General features: G+C 37.7%; 3 protein-coding genes across 3 annotated transcripts; all 3 read left to right on the top strand.

Moving 5' to 3' along the window:
- Positions 1 to 11,710: 11,710 nt before the first annotated feature.
- LOC149212898 (disease resistance protein Roq1-like) lies at positions 11,711 to 13,618 on the top strand. The gene is made up of 2 exons (XM_089390686.1): positions 11,711 to 12,383; positions 12,490 to 13,618. The coding sequence occupies exons 1-2, from the start codon at positions 11,848 to 11,850 to the stop codon at positions 13,616 to 13,618; spliced, it is 1,665 nt and encodes a 554-aa protein (XP_089246812.1). The 5' UTR covers positions 11,711 to 11,847.
- Positions 13,619 to 13,692: 74 nt separating this feature from the next.
- LOC149212897 (uncharacterized) lies at positions 13,693 to 14,623 on the top strand. The gene is made up of 3 exons (XM_089388862.1): positions 13,693 to 13,986; positions 14,155 to 14,546; positions 14,614 to 14,623. The coding sequence occupies exons 1-3, from the start codon at positions 13,693 to 13,695 to the stop codon at positions 14,621 to 14,623; spliced, it is 696 nt and encodes a 231-aa protein (XP_089244988.1).
- On the top strand, positions 14,620 to 16,969 carry LOC149212896 (uncharacterized). Its single transcript, XM_089390685.1, has one exon. The coding sequence runs from the start codon at positions 14,623 to 14,625 to the stop codon at positions 16,837 to 16,839; it is 2,217 nt and encodes a 738-aa protein (XP_089246811.1). The 5' UTR covers positions 14,620 to 14,622; the 3' UTR covers positions 16,840 to 16,969.
- The last annotated feature ends 457 nt before the right edge of the window (positions 16,970 to 17,426 follow it).

The following is a 17,426-nucleotide window of genomic DNA, read 5'->3' as shown; positions in this document are numbered from 1 at the left end:
CATTTTATGATTCAATGATATTCCAAATTTTCTACACCTATCAAAAACCTTCATCAAGTGCTTTAGATGTTTTTGACCAGATTTAGAAAAAACAGTTATGTCATCAAGATAAATGACCACAAATTTATTTACCTGACCCACAAAAGCTACATCCATAACTCTCTGAAATGTTGCTCCAACATTGGTTAAGCCAAATCGCATTCTAGCATACATGAATGTACCCCAGAGTGTAGTAAAGGTTTTTTTCTCTTTGTTTGCTGAATCAACATTTACCTGATTATAGCCTGAAAAACCATCAAGCATAGAAATTCTTTGTGCTCCTGAAACCATTTGAAGTAACTGATCCATTTTGGGCAAAGGATAGTTATTCTTTAATGGTGCTTTTTTCAAATTTCTAAATTCCACACAGAGTCTAATTTCTCCATTCTTCTTTCTAACAGGAACTAAATTTGCAACCCAATTAGAATATCTAAGAGGGAGAATGATCTAGGCATCTATCATTTTCTTGATTTCCTTTTCTACAGTTGGTAGAAGAGCTGGATTGATCCTCCTAAGTTTCTGTTGATAAGGAACTGCTTCCTGCTTTAAAGGAATCTTATGTTGTATTAATGAAGTATCATAGGTTTTTAGATCAACATAGGTCCATGCAAAAACATCCTTATAATTTTGAAGTAACTTAAGATATTTAGCTTTGATATAAGGATCTAGAGATGCACAAATTTGATGTTTTTAATATCATCATTTTTTCCAATATTAATTTCTTCTATGTCATCTTATGAAGAAATGCACTGAGTGTTTCGGAGGACATCATTTTGATGAGACAATTTTTCTAAAGGAATGAGGCCTTTGGGAATAAAATTGTTAGACAATTGAATAATGTCATGATCAGCAATTTTTGAATTGAAATTTGAAGTATCATTTCCATTTGTATTTTAAATTATTTTTGTTTTATCTTCATCAATTTGTAGAACTGGAAATTCATCTATAACCTGCATAAAAGATTTAAAATGTTCATCATCTTCAAATATCTTCTAGTGTTTTAGATTGTCTGGGATGGATAGTCTGTACTTGACTTGTATTTGATAGAGTACATTGGTCTGATCAGGAATTTTAAATGAACTAGCAGAAACAGCTAAGGCACATGCATGAATATTCTGATTTCTTGGAATATAAATCAAATTAAAAGCATCAAAGAAGTTTTCGACTGAATCGCAAACTTCATTTCGATAAGACCTAAGTCTAGGATGCTTAGTCTAGCAAATATTTCTCACTTGTTTGACAATAAAAACACTTAAGTTTTGAACCTTTAAGATTTTGGCTAATTGCAGTCCCAAAAGGAAAGCTTCATATTCAACCACATTATTTGTAACTTCGAAGTCGAGTTTGCATGAATGGGTGATATTTTATTTTTTCTAGTGAAATTAAAACTACTCCACCTCCTACTCCATCTTTTGTACAAGAACCATCAAAAAATAATTTCCATACGTCAGTTTGATTTGATACGGTACTTTCAATTACATCTTCTATTTTAACTTGAGTTTCATGTATTTGGTTTGAAGAAGTTGAAAGCAACCAAAATCCTAATCAATTGCATAAATGGGATGGTTCCTTGGCTAGTCTACTTTGAAAACAGTGTGCACAAATCTTAGCTCTCTATATAACCTTAGTTGTTCTCCCCCATAAAATGGAATAGTGGCATAAGACATATCCATCTGAAGGGTTCCCCTAATTTGGCACAACAAGACCTAGAAAGGAGCATTCGAAATTTGGTAGGAATATCTATGACAACTATATCAAGAACTACACTTTTCACTAGAATTTGGGCAAGGGTGACTACTAAATCCTTAATCAATCCTAAGCAGGGCACCCTTTTAGAATCAAAGGTGTACAAGTCATGATAGGATCTAGTTATGTCAAGTTTCAAATGGTCCATGATAGTTTTGGCATGAGGTTATGTGATGCTCCAGAATCAAGCATACAATTATATAACATGGAATCTTTTGTCTTAAGAGTCCCGTAGAAAGGAGGCACTATTTCATCTATCATATCTGAGCTAGGACCAAAGACAATTGCTAGTTTTTCATCTTGCAGACTAATGATATCACTTTCAGCATCAATCGAGGTGTTTTGTATCCATTTGGAGACTTGATTTTTATACCCAGGGTTTTTGGAAAGTTCTGAAAGTGGAATTGGGATTTTAACTCTTTCCAGCTCTTTTTCAACATTAAATGTAGTCAAAGCATTTTTATCATTTTGAGCAGTATTAGTTGACTGTTTTAATGGTTGAATAACAGTTGTTTGAGTTTCAGCAGCTTTGGTACGAGGTTCAATTATTGGAGTCTCCTTAGCAGGTCTTCCAGGGTTGGGTCTAGGCCTAAGATCATATCTCTTGTTCAACTCTGCAATTAAACATTCAGAGAAGACATGGTATTTAGAAATCTGTGAGGATTCTTGATCTTCTTGAACTTAATTTTGTTGTGAGAGAGGAATAATAACTGTTTGATTAGAAGAAGTATTCATGTTATTGATATCTTCAGTAATAGTCATAGTATTTTCATTAGGTTGTTGGTCATTTATCAGTAAAGGAGTGGGAACCTGCTGATCACTACTAGGTCTCTGAAGAATTTGTAATTGTGGATTCCTTTTATACTGACCTTGATTTTGATTTTGGGGTCTAGTAACTGTTTGTTGAACTATCCTAGGTTGAGTCTCAATCTTGGAAATTCTATTAGATAGATTCCTAAGAAGAGAAGTTATTTCATCTATTTTAGAATCTTCAGTTTTAGTCTTAGAAAAACTAGAGGAACTAGAGGCCTCTTGAACAGATTTGAGTTTTCTTTGGGCCTTTTCTTCTTTAACTTTCAAGGAAGTTGAAGCAGCCCTATTTGCTTCCACCTCTATAGCATTTGTTTTCATATCTTCAAGAGTTGTTGAAGTTCTCTCTCTTAGAATTACAACAAAATCATCCTCAAAGGCTTTAGGAAACCTAGACTTAGTTGCTGCTATAGGGGGTTTACAATCAGGGGGCATCTTATGATAAAGATAATTGAAACTTTTGATGAAATATAATACAGGTTCACAAAAGTTTCTTTTAAGTTCTTCAAACTCACTCAGAAAGTAAAGAGGATCTTTCTTCACACCCCATTGATTTTTAAATATGTTTGTAAGATCTTCCCAATTTCTAATGGAATTTAAAGGTAACTGCCTAAACCAGATTCTTACATTTCCTTCAAGTGACTGTACAAACAATCTCATCTAAACATCTTCTTGTTCGATATTCATGTTTTCTGCAAAGTCTAGAAAAGCTTCAAGATGGTCCTCAGCTGAGGAACTAGTTTCTCCATTATACCTGGGAAGGTATTTCAAGTACCCAACTGGGAATGCATCGAGGTTAGCAGGTAAGACTAAAGCTGCATATCTAGCCTATACAATAGGTCTGAATTCCATAGTAGAAGGTGGTGTATGAGGTGTTTTTGTCGATGAAGAAGAAGAAGATGAAGAAGAGTTATAAGAAGGTGATTGAGGGGGTGTGTGACTATGTGGAGGTGAAGAAGGAGGGGGTCTCCTGAATAACTTTAAAGGAGTCTTAAGAACTAACTTTGGGACCTATGAATGAATACCCTCTTTTGTTTCAAAGAGTGGATTTGAATATACAAAGAGGATCTCTTCAGGTTCTTCAGAAGTAGAAGCTTCAGGGCATTCAGAAGTGGAAGGAAATGAACAAGTGGTAGGAGATATGAAATCTGTGGGTTTGTATTCAGGTAAATAAACACTCAAAGTCAGACTCAGTTTTAGGTGATCCTAGTGGTAAAGGGGGTTCTTGATGTGTTTCAAAAGAATGAATGAGGAAATATGAATCTAAATCAACTCCCCTATCTAATAGTTCAGAAACCCTAGGAGGTATTTGTGTCAAATCAAGATCGGATGGAATATTACTAAAAGGATCAAATGATACTAAATCTTCATACTGCAAGGCTGAAGAGGAAGAAGAAGATGGTTGATGTATCCTTTTAGAAATGGCTTTTCTCAGAAGTTTTTCAGGATCTGACAGAGGATTAACTAAGTCAAATTCTGAATGAGATCTGGTGTGCTTAGAAGGTGTCAGTTTGGGCTAGTGGAGTCGCCAGGTGAAGGATTTTAACCTTTCTAGACCTTTAATCACCTTAAAGGAATAGAATGAATATCATTGCCCCACGAAGACTTAATGAAATTCGAATCCCCGACAACAGTGCCAGATTGATGTTGTACCTCTAAGATGATAATGGTCAGCTATTATGCCAGAGCATCTAAGATAATTGTTTTGGGGGTTTTGTTTTAATTTCGAGGACCAATGAATGAAACAGGTGTAACATTGTAATGCCTAACCTTGTGAATAATATTAATACCAAAGCAGAGGGCTGCTATAAAATTCCACACAGTAATATAGCTTGAATAGTGGTGAACAAACACAAAGAAATAATATGATTATCAGAGTTTTCATACTGAAAATTAAATAATCATAAGTATGAAAAACATTAAACTATATTCAGAAGGTTCAAGAGAATATGCTTAAGCTTACAAAATATGTTGATGATTTATTGATTCAGAGGGAATTAATTAAATAAACAGTCCATTTATTCATTCTCTTTATAAATTATCACTTTAGAAGCTTATAGGAATAGATTGAAACCCAATTATTCCTACCTAGTTATCTCTGTAAGACATAAGAATAGGAAGAAAAACATAATGTGTAATATTGGAAAAACTTATAGGAAACACAAACTGTGTAAAACGGGATTCAGAATCCTTTGCTTTGTATTAAGGCTCCAAAAAATTCAAGTACATCAAATGCCTAGAAATGCTTCATCAAGGGTGCAACCCTTTAATAACTCATAAAGAGAGTTATTTATATATCAGTAGAACTAAGAAAATATCCTAAATTGTTTTTACAAAAATAGATTATTATAAAATCAAAATAAAGACTGCTAATTGATCTGGCACTATTTTGATGTTGTCTTGTTGGTGACTATCATTGGAAAAACTGAAAATTGTTGAAGTTGGCTGACTGTTCCTGTTATTTAGGTTCTGCTGTCTTTTAGGCTTTGATATTTTACCCTTTAAGTTGCTTGGTTGTTTGGTCTTTACGCTGGATGTCGTATTCACTTATGACCTTTAATTTGATACACTTTCATCTTATACTCTTTGACCTTGTTGACATGTCAATATCCTATACTGTGCTTTTTACTTTTACTGTACATTTCAAGTTTTCACTGTGTATTTCAATAGTAAATCATTTATTTTTTCACATGTCTCATCATCTGGTAGTTCGATATTGATCATCTTCCTGTATATTTCATCTGTTTGTCTTTTAACTGTATGCTTCATCTGCCTCCTCTGTTTTAACATTTACTTTCTATGTGTAAATGATTTCTTCTTTGTTTTAACCATTACTGTGTAAATTGTTTCCTTTTGCTCTGTGATAATTGTCTTTTTCTTCTGAATAAAGGCTTTTGAATGGATTTCCTTGTGAATCTTGGAGTAAACAGGTTTTCAGATTAGTATCAAACTGTTTATCCAAACTTCTGGCCATCTACAAATCACCTGCAAAATACAACAATTTATTAATAAAAACACAGGTTGGCAGGGAGGTGATAATGCTTTGAGGGAACAGGAAAGTGTGCGGATGGAGTCTTGACAGTGTTTGGACGGTAATCAGAGGCCAAATTGGGTTGCAGAGGTTTATGGTGGTGCAGGAAGGGTTAGACAGGTTTCACTGTATAAACGGGTGAAAAGAGCGAAAATGAGGGACTTTGGCATTTAAACGAGAAACTTTAACGTTGGCGTGGAAATTCATAATGTGAACAATGCATGGTTTCATCGTATGCGAGGAGGAAGTTTCGAAGGCCATTGCACCGTTTTTTATAGTCGGGTGGTATTTCCTCGAGAGCACGCGAGTTAACGTGACACTGCCACGTAGCCAAAAGGGGCCCGAGCAAAACCATGAATCTCTCATGCTCTCGGGCCTTTAAAGCTCGGAAAATAAATGAGCACGATATGGATGTGTGCCGTCAGATCTGGGGGTGAAACATGTAATAGCTATCGCGCGGTAAAGCTACACGGAGGGCAGAGGCAAGGAGATTAGCGAGGCTAGGGGGATAATTACAAAGATTTGTAATTATTTAATAATAAAGCGACGATTACATATGCGAGCTTATGGAGTGGGACTAGGGTTAACTCTGGCAGGGTTTATTTAACCCCACCAAGGGTGGTGGGTTAAAAGAGTTTTTATATCGGGAAAATGGTGATTTGCACAGTTAATTTAAATAAAGCAGGGATAAACAAAACTTAGGCTAAAAGGGGTTTTATGCGTTTTTAGGAAAAACATGGTATGGCAAAGTTAATAAAGTAATGTGGGGGTAAAGTGAGGCGGTAAGTAGTTTCGGGATTTTAAGTCCTGAAACACTAAAAGGCGAATAAGGCTGTTTAAGTGGGAGGTATAGAAAACTACCTATTTCAGAACCCCCCTCCTCCCCCGCTGATAAAGTTCGGACGACAAATGAGGGCCAAAAAGGGTAGTGCGCCATCAGATGAGGGAAGGGTGTGCAAGATGAGAGGTGAGATAGTGGGTGTTTAACACATGAGCAGAGGGGCGAATAAAAGTTAGGATAAGGGTATTTATGGGTTTTTTTTTGTGAAATAGGGAAATTAATAAGGGGAAAGTGGTTTTTTCAAAGGGGAAAGGGTTTCACACTAGGAAAAAGGGGTTTTTGGGTAAGGGAATGAGTTTGGAGGGTAATTTGCTAGGAAAATGTGTGAAACCAAGGGGCAAAGGTGAAAATGAAGGGAAAATGGGATATTATTAAGAAATGATGGGGTAATGGGGAAATTAGTAAGTATGTAGTGGGGGATGAAATAAAATGAAGGGAAGTTAATCAAATCAGCTATTGAACATCCTTTCACTTTCATAACTGCTCCTGCATACTGAAACACATGATCAATCATGATAAAAGTGCTTATGCTTTAATCAACTTTGTACTTCTGCAACCTTTCTTCTACCTACCCTTTACTTACCCTAACATTTTTTGTTCTCTTTATTTGGTGCATTTAAGCTAGCAAACCCTTTCTTTTCTTTTTCTTTTGAAAATCAAACTATCTAATTCTAACCTTATAACATCCAAGGGCTCAGCTTAAACTGATGAGCTCCTTATTATTCTCTACCTAACTACTGATCTGCCAAGATTAAACAGTTTGGCTATATATTTTATTCTCTAACTATAAACATGAAATTTAAAGCATGAACTAGCCAGGATTAAACTATTTGACTATCATGGGTTGTGGCATTTATGACAAGCTGCACACAACTATTATTTTGCATAATAAAGTAAAAAGTTGTGGTACTTGAACTTGCACACTTTCATGATCTGTTTTTTTCTTTTCTCTCTAACCTAACATTTTCTTTTTGCCTTTATTTTTTAGGGCTTCTATTCTAACATTTTCTTTGATATGGACATATTTATCAAAATATTTCCTAACATTTTTATTCAGTATTTTTTTTGTCCATATCCTAGCTTAACATTTTTTGAAAAATATTTTCATTTTTTGACTAATTGATTTTAACTTACCGAAACCAAAAAATGCTACAACACTTTCTATATAGAGGAGTCTAAGAGGTCACAATATAATGAGAGCATACATAACAATAATATTGTAAGGGCACAACAATAACAATAGTGGTCCTCTATGGGGCACAATAATAATAATATGGGGACTACATGGGCACAATGATACAATAAGGGGGTTGGACTAATAACAATAAAGGGCTACACTAGTAGTATAGGGACCTAACACGTTGATTACTACACACCCTAACTAGGACATTTGGATATGATATTAGAATATAATCCACATATCCATGTAACATTACAATATAATTTGTAGATGATTGGAAAAGGGGGGCTTCATATAAATTCCAACGCATTAAAGTAAATTATGTTATTTATGTTCGAAGTAACAAGCTTTGCACAATGTAAACATCATTCCTACGAAATTTTAAGCTACATCCTCAATTTCCTCGATATTTGTTGTTATGAATCCACTCCTTTGACATCAATTTCACATTGTAAGGTCTATACTATTGATCTTATGTTGGATGAAGACATCATCTTTTCAATCTCTACAATTTGATTTAAAACACAATGGGTTGAACAAGATTTACAACACATTGACTTTGATTCTCTAACATCATTGTGAGTTGTCATTAAGTTTTGTTGCTCGGGGGTCTTTCAAACCACTAATGATTTTGTTGTTGGGCCCGCCTATTCATCTACTCCAAAAACTATGGTTTTTATAGACGGCTCGCTTGTTCTTCCACTCCAAACACTATGGTTTTCTAGAAGGGTCTACCCATCTCTACTTTAAATGTTTTTGTATATATATTTAAGGGTTTAGAAAAACCCAAAACACTATGGTCAAGCCCTTTTCACCCTAAATTGCAAATGCTAGTTTAAGAATTGATCGACAAAAATGTTTGATTAAAATTACGAAATGACTCCAACAACCTGTCATCAAGAGGGATGGGTGTATATGTACACATTAAATCCCTCACCTTTGGCATATCATTCATTAAACAGTCACTTGCCCATAAAATAAAATGTTCACTTCGCCTTTCCACTCAAGTTTCCACAGGTTTTACATTCAAGTGTTGTTGTGGTGTGAAAGCCATCAATTGTGCCTCCCCAAACTTGCTTCTTTATGTGTCGATCAATTCACTGTGAAAGAAAAAAAGTACAAAACACATGCGGACTATAATTCATTGTCGTCCATTCAGAAGCCAATATTAGACACCAGTCATGGACTAGATGCTCAAATAGCGGTATTCGCCCCCTCAAAAAAGAAAAAGCAACTGAATGGGGACCCCGGACCACTACCCTTTGGGAATATTTGGTTTACTTTTATGTTGCCACCAAGTATCACACAAATCACTCATAAAGTTGTACACCATTGTATTGATGGTTAGAATCAGTGATCAAATTTGAAGGGCTAGTCTTAATTTCAATTTGAAGGGCATATATTCATCAAACACTTGTATAATGAAAAGCTAAAAAAAATATTATTTCTACATTTCTTTTTTAATCATTTTTTTTCTATTAAATAAATTAGACTTAAAACTTTGTCCTTAGAAGATATCACATTATGAAAATATCAAATAGATAATATAATGGGATCTAAAAATTATGAAAAATGATTAGAATTGCAATTTTTTATAATTGTTTGCATTTATTAAATAACAAAATGTTTTCATTATTCTTAAAAATAGCTATGATATTCAAATTATGCATTCTTAATAATTAATATATGTGATTCAAGCCACTCTTCTAAAGTTTAACTGAAAAAATTCCAAGTAATAAAAAGCTATATATAAAACTAACTCACCAGCCTAGTTGTGGTTGATGGCTCTCTCGGCCAGACAAGAGATTTTAGAATTACCTTGAAATCATATTGAATGAACTTGTTGTTGTCATTATACTTATGAATAGGTTAAGGGTAAGGAACTGTTATTCACATTAATTGTGGTTTACTCATACAATGACAGTTTTTCTCTCAACTTTTCCAGCATCAATTAGACATTGAACATGGACATTACATGCAAATATAAGAAACCCAACAACACCTAGAAACATATTGAGAATAAGCAACAAATTATTCATTCAACAACAAAATATTCAAGTAAGCACTGCCATGAACAAATAGAACACATGCCATGAACAAATAAAACACGTGGGAAGTTCAAAATCTTGAGCCTACCATCTCTATCTTTCTTAATTAGAATCCATTCTACCATTCTTTCGGCAATAGAAATCAATGCTAACCTAAAAGCAAGACCTAGGTGGATACAAAACATATGATTTATAATACTTCCATCTCCCTTGAATAGATCAAGTAGAGCTGCATTCTTGTTGAAGGACATGTCTGTGCCCTTTCCTCCCATGGGCGCATTATTAACACTCTTGTTACGTATCCTTGGAATAGGGTTTCTGTAATATTCTTAGCATTTAATTATGTCTCATTGTTCCTCTCAGAGTTATAGGAGGAGCATGAATCTTGTTGCTGATCTTGGAGAAGATTATATTCAAACACACGTTAGACATCTTTTAACTATATGTTTGGCATTAAATGCTTCTTGATTGCAGGGACCCATTGGTCCTATTATTTACCAGAGAGCATAGGAGTAGGAAATTCAATGGATATGTACATGGTGTCTAGCTTTCACTTAAATCTTAATCTTTATCTTAGTGCCTATAATATAAATCTTGAGTTGATATGTTTGTTTATATAAATATTATAGTTGTATAAAAAAAGAGTCTTCTATGGAGGGGAGGAATTACCCGGTTAAAAGTGGCTGGAATCTGGGCAAAATTGTTTCAAAAAATCTTGCTCTAGTAGTGTTTGAATCATGTTTTTGATGGTGGAAATAGATTCAGCACCATCAAAAACCTCTAAAACACCCAAAATATTGAAGTTTGACTACTATAACTTAGATTTAGAAAAATTCCTGCTAGATTTTATCTAAACAGTCCGGTTAGACTAAGGCTATAAAATAAATGCTTAGATATAATTATTTTGAATTTCATTGTGTTTCATGAACAAACATTGATACAGTGAATGTGGTGGTGAAGAGGAATAATTTGTGGGGGATATAAGTTGTTCGTTTAAAGTTAAAACAAAAATTATAATGCGTAAAATAAATTTATAATGTCCCGGCATAGTTATTAGTACGCACTCTGGCCTTCATCAATGATATTTGGTGACATTACGACCGTGAAATTCATGCGTAACAGAAAGTGATAGGTTTTATTATTATTATCATTGATGTCGGATGCGTATTAATTATCATTTAGACCATTGCCTCGACTCAAGCCATAGCTCTAGGAATCAATCTACAACCTTGATGTGATGTTCACGAAATTTCTATGAAACCGCCCACCGACATATTTTATTGGTTATTGGTTCTTGGAGTCTGAGCCAGAATCCTGTAATTTTCAGAAATGGCCGCCAGACGAGGATCCCTTCACAGCGAATTTTATAATAATATTTAAATGGTTTAAACCGAATTTTATAATAATATTTAAATGGTTTAAAAAACCCGTAGAAATCAAAATTAAAATTTCCTTTTGACGCGTAATTTTTGCTGACCAGTTCTCTGACGTGTTCAATTTTGGGAGTATATTCTTCATCGATGTATTCGCACCATCGCTCACGGCGCTGTGCTCCCCCACCAGTGGTAGTGACAACCATCAATTGTGTGGCCCCTCGATTTATACACGCAACAAGCAAATTGAATTTCAAAATAGGCAAAACACATAAGTTTTTATTAAAATATTTTTATATATAGTTAATTGAATTTATCTTAAAGATGCTTGTTATACGCTCACCTAAAATTTAATTCCAACCAATCAAATAATGAACTTTATTATTACAGTAATTTGATGATAATGAAAAGTATGTTAAAAACAAAAGAAATAGAAAAGTCTACACATACGGCGTTAGCATCTCTGTGAAGGCTAAATGACCTATACAGGCACTAGAAGTCGTTGACGGTCAGCATATAGTTTGAATAACGTGTCCGAGAATTTAGTGGTCGAAATGGGTCTGGGTTCTTTAATTATAAAGAATAAAAATGCAGAAAACCCGCAAATAATTCAGTGGTAGGGTTAATGTGTGTGCATATAGAAGGATACCACTGCACACCGATCCTCACGACAATCTCAATGCGCTTCTGAAACCATAACTTATTTCCTCCTCTGCAAATTGCGTTCATAGCATCGACAAACATTACCTACCATTTTTACTTCTGTTTTTCTCTTTGCAATGGCTGCATCGTCTTCCATCGTTGCCTCTGCCTCCATCGCTCCTCATCCCAGCAACAATCAGTGGTACGAAGTGTTTATAAGCCACAGAGGTATTGATACGAAGAAAACCTTCGCCAGGTCTCTCTACCTTCGCCTTCTCGAAAACGGGGTGAGGGCCTTCCTGGATGAGAAGGAGATGCAACAAGGATACGATTTTCCTTCTCAAATAAAACAAGCTATCAGTACCGCCTCTGTCCACGTCGCCATCTTGTCTCGCGGGTATGCTGAATCAAATTGGTGCCTAGATGAGCTCGTACAAATGTTGCAGACAGGGGCTCCTACCATTCCTGTCTTTTACGGTGTCCCGCCCTATGAGGTTCGGTGGACGCGCGGTAAATATGACCTACAATACCTGGCAGTGAAGAAAACTTCTGACCCTCAAACACAGGAAAAGAAACGCATGCGTTATGACTCCAGCATCATCGAAAATTGGAGAAACGCACTTTCCCAGGTCGCACAGATCAGCGGTTTTGATCTGGAGGCGTGCAATATTGGGTGAGAACTCAACCTTTGAGCGCTTTGGATATGGTAGTATTTTATGTTTAATAAATAGAAATAGATGGTTTCTCACAATTCTATTTATGTTCTTCTGAATTACTAGCGAGGAGGCGGAGGTGGAGCTGCTAGATAAGGTGGTTAAACGTCTGCTGGACATACTGAAAAAGAAAAAACCAGATTTGCACGTCGCCAAATTTCCAACAGGTTTGGACGAGAAACTGAGAGATTTTGAAGATAATGTGGGATCGCAGCAACAGCAGAGTGGGAGATCTCGGATGTTGGGGATCTGGGGTTTAGGTGGCATAGGAAAGACTACATTGGCTAAAGAATTTTACAATAGGAGAAAATCTGATTTTCAGAAATCGTGCTTTTTGCATGACGTCAAAGAAAATGGGGCTAAAGGCACATTAAATTTGATGCAGAGAGAACTTTTTCAAAGCTTGACCTCAAAAGATGAGCCAGTAAAGAGTGTTGATATAGGTACAGAGATGCTCAAAGAGCCTCTCAAATCTTGTAATGCCTTAGTTATATTAGATGATGTAGATGATGTGAATCAAGTAGATGCACTTTTGCCAGTTGAAATCCGCGATCTCCACCCGCATACCTTAATATTGATCACATCGAGAGATAAGCAAATTCTCATAAGCTCAAAAGTTGAAAACTCATCCATTTATTGGTTAAGAGAGCTTAACCCAGAACATTCTCGTGTTCTCTTCTGCTCCTACGCCTTCAGCCAGCCGCATCCAACGCCAACATTTGAAACTTTAGTAGATCGGTTCTTGGAAGCTTGTAAGGGATTGCCCCTCTCTTTAAAGGTATTTGGAGCACTACTTTATGGAAGAGACCGATCTGACTGGGAAGATGAATTGGGGAGTCTCCAACACATACTTCCGGACGAGATCCATAAGAGGTTTAAAATAAGTTATAATCAACTTAATAATGAGGAAAAACAAATATTCTTAGACATAGCATGCTACTTCATAGGAACAGAGAAAGAGACGGCCATAGGAATATGGAACAGCTCAGGCTGGAGAGGAAGGAAGGGTTTTCAAACTCTCCAAAATAAATGTTTAGTAGAAGTCGACAGAGCCAACAGGATACGTATGCATGACCACGTTAGGGATTTGAGAATAGAATTTGCTGAGTCTTCGGCTCCGCGTCGACTTTGGCGTCTGACTAAGTGTTCAGTTATTCAGTCCTTTATAAATTATGACTTTTGGATCGATTATTGAATGAACATGTAATAACGATTGTTCTTTTTAACAATGGATAGGAAATAAGGTCTGTGCCTGTGCGGGGAATTCGGATGGTTCACGGTGAACATGATGAAGATAATGTTTTTGGTGTTGATGCTACTGAGAAAGCTACTGAGAAAGCTGTTCTGGAAAGGATTTTCAGGAATTTGAAAATTCTTGATACTGAAAATGATCTCTTGGAATGCATTTTGAGGAAGGTGGAGTTACCAAATCTCTTGTGGCTCACATGGAGAGAGTGTCCCCACTCGACCCTGCCTTCCTGGGTTGGTGTGAAGAATTTAAAGTATCTACAGGTGTCCGGCAGCGAATTAAACACACTGTGGGAAGGGGAAGGTGAATTACAGGTAAATAGGAATTTGTTGTGTCAACATTGTATATTTAGTTCCTATAAAGATTGCACCGCAACGTATCGAATGAATTAGAAAGGTTATGTAGAAGAAAATCAAGATACACATATACACATATAAATATCTTTGTCGTGTTTGAAAGACGTGAACATTTCGTTTTCGCAGGAACCCCTCGAATTGCCGGAATGTTTGGAGGAGTTGTGGGCAGACGGATGCGTGGAGCTGAAGAACATACCGGGCTTGGCGCGGTGTACAAGGCTTCGAATCCTCAGTATCTTTGGCTGCTCTGAGCTAGAGGAGCTGCCATGTATGGCAGCATTGGTATGTTTGGAAGAGCTATGGGCAACACAATGTGTGCAGCTGAAGAGAATCAGGGGGCTGGAGCATGCGACAAAGCTTCAAAAGCTAAGTGTCGAAGGGTGCTCCCAGTTGGAAGAGCTGCCAGGTATGGAAGCATTGGTATGTTTGGAAGAGCTATGGGCAGCTGATTGTGTGAAGCTGAAGAGAATCAGGGGGCTGGAGCAGGCGACAAAGCTTCAAAAGCTAAGTGTCACAGGGTGCTCCCAGTTAGAAGAGCTGCCGGGTATGGCAGCATCGGTATGTTTGGAAGTGCTATCCGCCAAGGATTGTGTGATGCTGAAGAGAATCAGGGGGCTGGAGCATGCGACAAAGCTTCAAAAGCTAAGCGTCAAAGGGTGCTCCCAGTTACAAGAGCTGCCGGGTATGGAAGCCTTGCTATGTCTGGAGGAGCTATATGCAGCGGGATGTGTGCAGCTGAAGAACATACCGGGCTTGGCGCGGTGTACAATGCTTCGAATCCTCGTTATCTCTGGCTGCTCTGAGCTAGAGGAGCTGCCATGTATGGCAGCATTGGTATGTTTGGAAGGGCTATGGGCCAATGATTGTGTGAAGCTGAAGAGAATCAGGGGGCTGGAGCATGCGACAAAGCTTCAAAAGCTAAGTGTCGAAGGGTGCTCCCAGTTACAAGAGCTGCCGGGTATGGAAGCATTGCTATGTCTGGAGGAGCTATGGGCAGGCGGATGTGTGCAGCTGAAGAGAATCAGGGGGCTGGAGCATGCGACAAAGCTTCAAAAGCTAAGTGTCGAAGGGTGCTCCCAGTTACAAGAGCTGCCGGGTATGGAAGCATTGCTATGTCTGGAGGAGCTATGGGCAGGCGGATGTGTGCAGCTGAAGAACATACGGGGCTTGGCGCGGTGTACAAGACTTCGAATCCTCAGTATCTTTGGCTGCTCTGAGCTAGAGGAGCTGCCATGTATGGAAGCATTGGTATGTTTGGAAGATCTACGTGCCAATGATTGTGTGCAGCTGAAGAGAATCAGGGGGCTGGAGCATGCGACAAAGCTTCAAAAGCTAGGTGTCGAAAGGTGCTCCCAGTTACAAGAGCTGCCGGGTATGGAAGCATGGTTATGTCTGGAGAACCTATGGGCAGGCGGATGTGTGCAGCTGAAGAGAATCAGGGGGCTGGAGCGGTGTACAAGACTTCGAATCCTCAGTATCTCTGGCTGCTCTGAGCTAGAGGAGCTGCTATGTATGGCAGCATTGGCATGTTTGGAAGAGCTATGGGCCAATGATTGTGTGAAGCTGAAGAGAATCAGGGGGCTGGAGCATGCGACAAAGCTTCAAAAGCTAATTGTCGAAGGGTGCTCCCAGTTACAAGAGCTGCCCGGTATGGAAGCATTGCTATGTCTGGAGGTGCTATCCGCAAAGGGATGTGTGCAGCTGAAGAACATACCGGGCTTGGCGCGGTGTACAATGCTTCGAATCCTCGTTATCTCTGGCTGCTCTGAGCTAGAGGAGCTGCTATGTATGGCAGCATTGGTATGTTTGGAAGAGCTATGGGCCAATGATTGTGTGAAGCTGAAGAGAATCAGGGGGCTGGAGCATGCGACAAAGCTTCAAAAGCTAAGTGTCGAAGGGTGCTCCCAGTTACAAGAGCTGCCCGGTATGGAAGCATTGCTATGTCTGGAGGTGCTATCCGCAAAGGGATGTGTGCAGCTGAAGAACATACCGGGCTTGGCGCAGTGTACAATGCTTCGAATCCTCGTTATCTCTGGCTGCTCTGAGCTAGAGGAGCTGCCATGTATGGCAGCATTGGTATGTTTGGAAGAGCTATGGGCCAATGATTGTGTGAAGCTGAAGAGAATCAGGGGGCTGGAGCATGCGACAAAGCTTCAAAAGCTAAGTGTCGAAGGGTGCTCCCAGTTACAAGAGCTGCCCGGTATGGAAGCATTGCTATGTCTGGAGGTGCTATCCGCAAAGGGATGTGTGCAGCTGAAGAACATACCGGGCTTGGCGCGGTGTACAATGCTTCAAATCCTCGTTATCTCTGGCTGCTCTGAGCTAGAGGAGCTGCCATGTATGGCAGCATTGGTATGTTTGGAAGAGCTATGGGCCAATGATTGTGTGAAGCTGAAGAGAATCAGGGGGCTGGAGCATGCGACAAAGCTTCAAAAGTTAAGTGTCCGAGGGTGCTCCCAGTTACAAGAGCTGCCAGGTATGGAAGCATTGCTATGTCTGGAGGAGCTATGGGCAGAGGGATGTGTGCAGCTAAAGAACATACGGGGCTTGGAGCGGTGTACAAGACTTCGAATCCTCAGTATCTTTGGCTGCTCTGAACTAGAGGAGCTGCCATGTATGGCAGCATTGGTATGTTTGGAATATCTATGTGCCGATGATTGTGTGAAGCTGAAGAGAATCAGGGGGCTGGAGCATGCGACAAAGCTTCAAAAGCTAAGTGTCGAAGGGTGCTCCCAGTTAGAAGAGGTGGAAGGTATTGAACATTTGTCGCTCGAGATGCTTGATGTCTCTAAGTGTCCAGTGTGGGAGTAGTTCATTCCAATTTGGCAATGAGAGGGTTCATTCCAAAGGGTTAGTATCTGGCAACTTGTTACTACTACATTAATCTGTTTTTGACGGGTGAAAGCTCTTTAAGAAACTAGTACATTGTTACTGTTTTCATTCCGAGCGTATGAATTGATTCCCTTCGTTGCAGAAAAATTGATCCGGATTATTAGTCAAATTTGAGTAACATTCCATTAAGCAATGAGGTATCCAGGATAGGTTTGGTAGCTATTTATATTATAAACATTATTAAACGTTAAGGGTAATAATTTTTCTTTTGATTTTGTTCTTTTAATTAAATTAATTATTTACTAACATGTTTAAATTCTATATTTTCACGGAATATCGATTTGATTTCAATTGGTACATATTGTATCACGAACAATTTTGTGAAGAATAACAAAATAAAAGAGAAAATGAAATATTCCAATTTATTAAAAAGTTTTTGTTAATTTAATTAAATATAATATAATAGGTTACAAATAATTTGTATTATATAAAATAAAAATAATTATTTAAATGTAAAAATATATTTAAATATGTAATTATATGTAAAAGTTAATTGATTTTATTTT

This window comes from Pinus tabuliformis, chromosome 1_1 (assembly GCF_031772625.1).
Source record: "Pinus tabuliformis cultivar Carrire ecotype Pingquan chromosome 1_1, CPIR1, whole genome shotgun sequence".
NCBI classification, from domain to species: domain Eukaryota; kingdom Viridiplantae; phylum Streptophyta; class Pinopsida; order Pinales; family Pinaceae; genus Pinus; species Pinus tabuliformis.
Note: the sequence above shows the minus strand (reverse complement) of the source record. Positions and strands in the feature narration are given on the sequence as shown.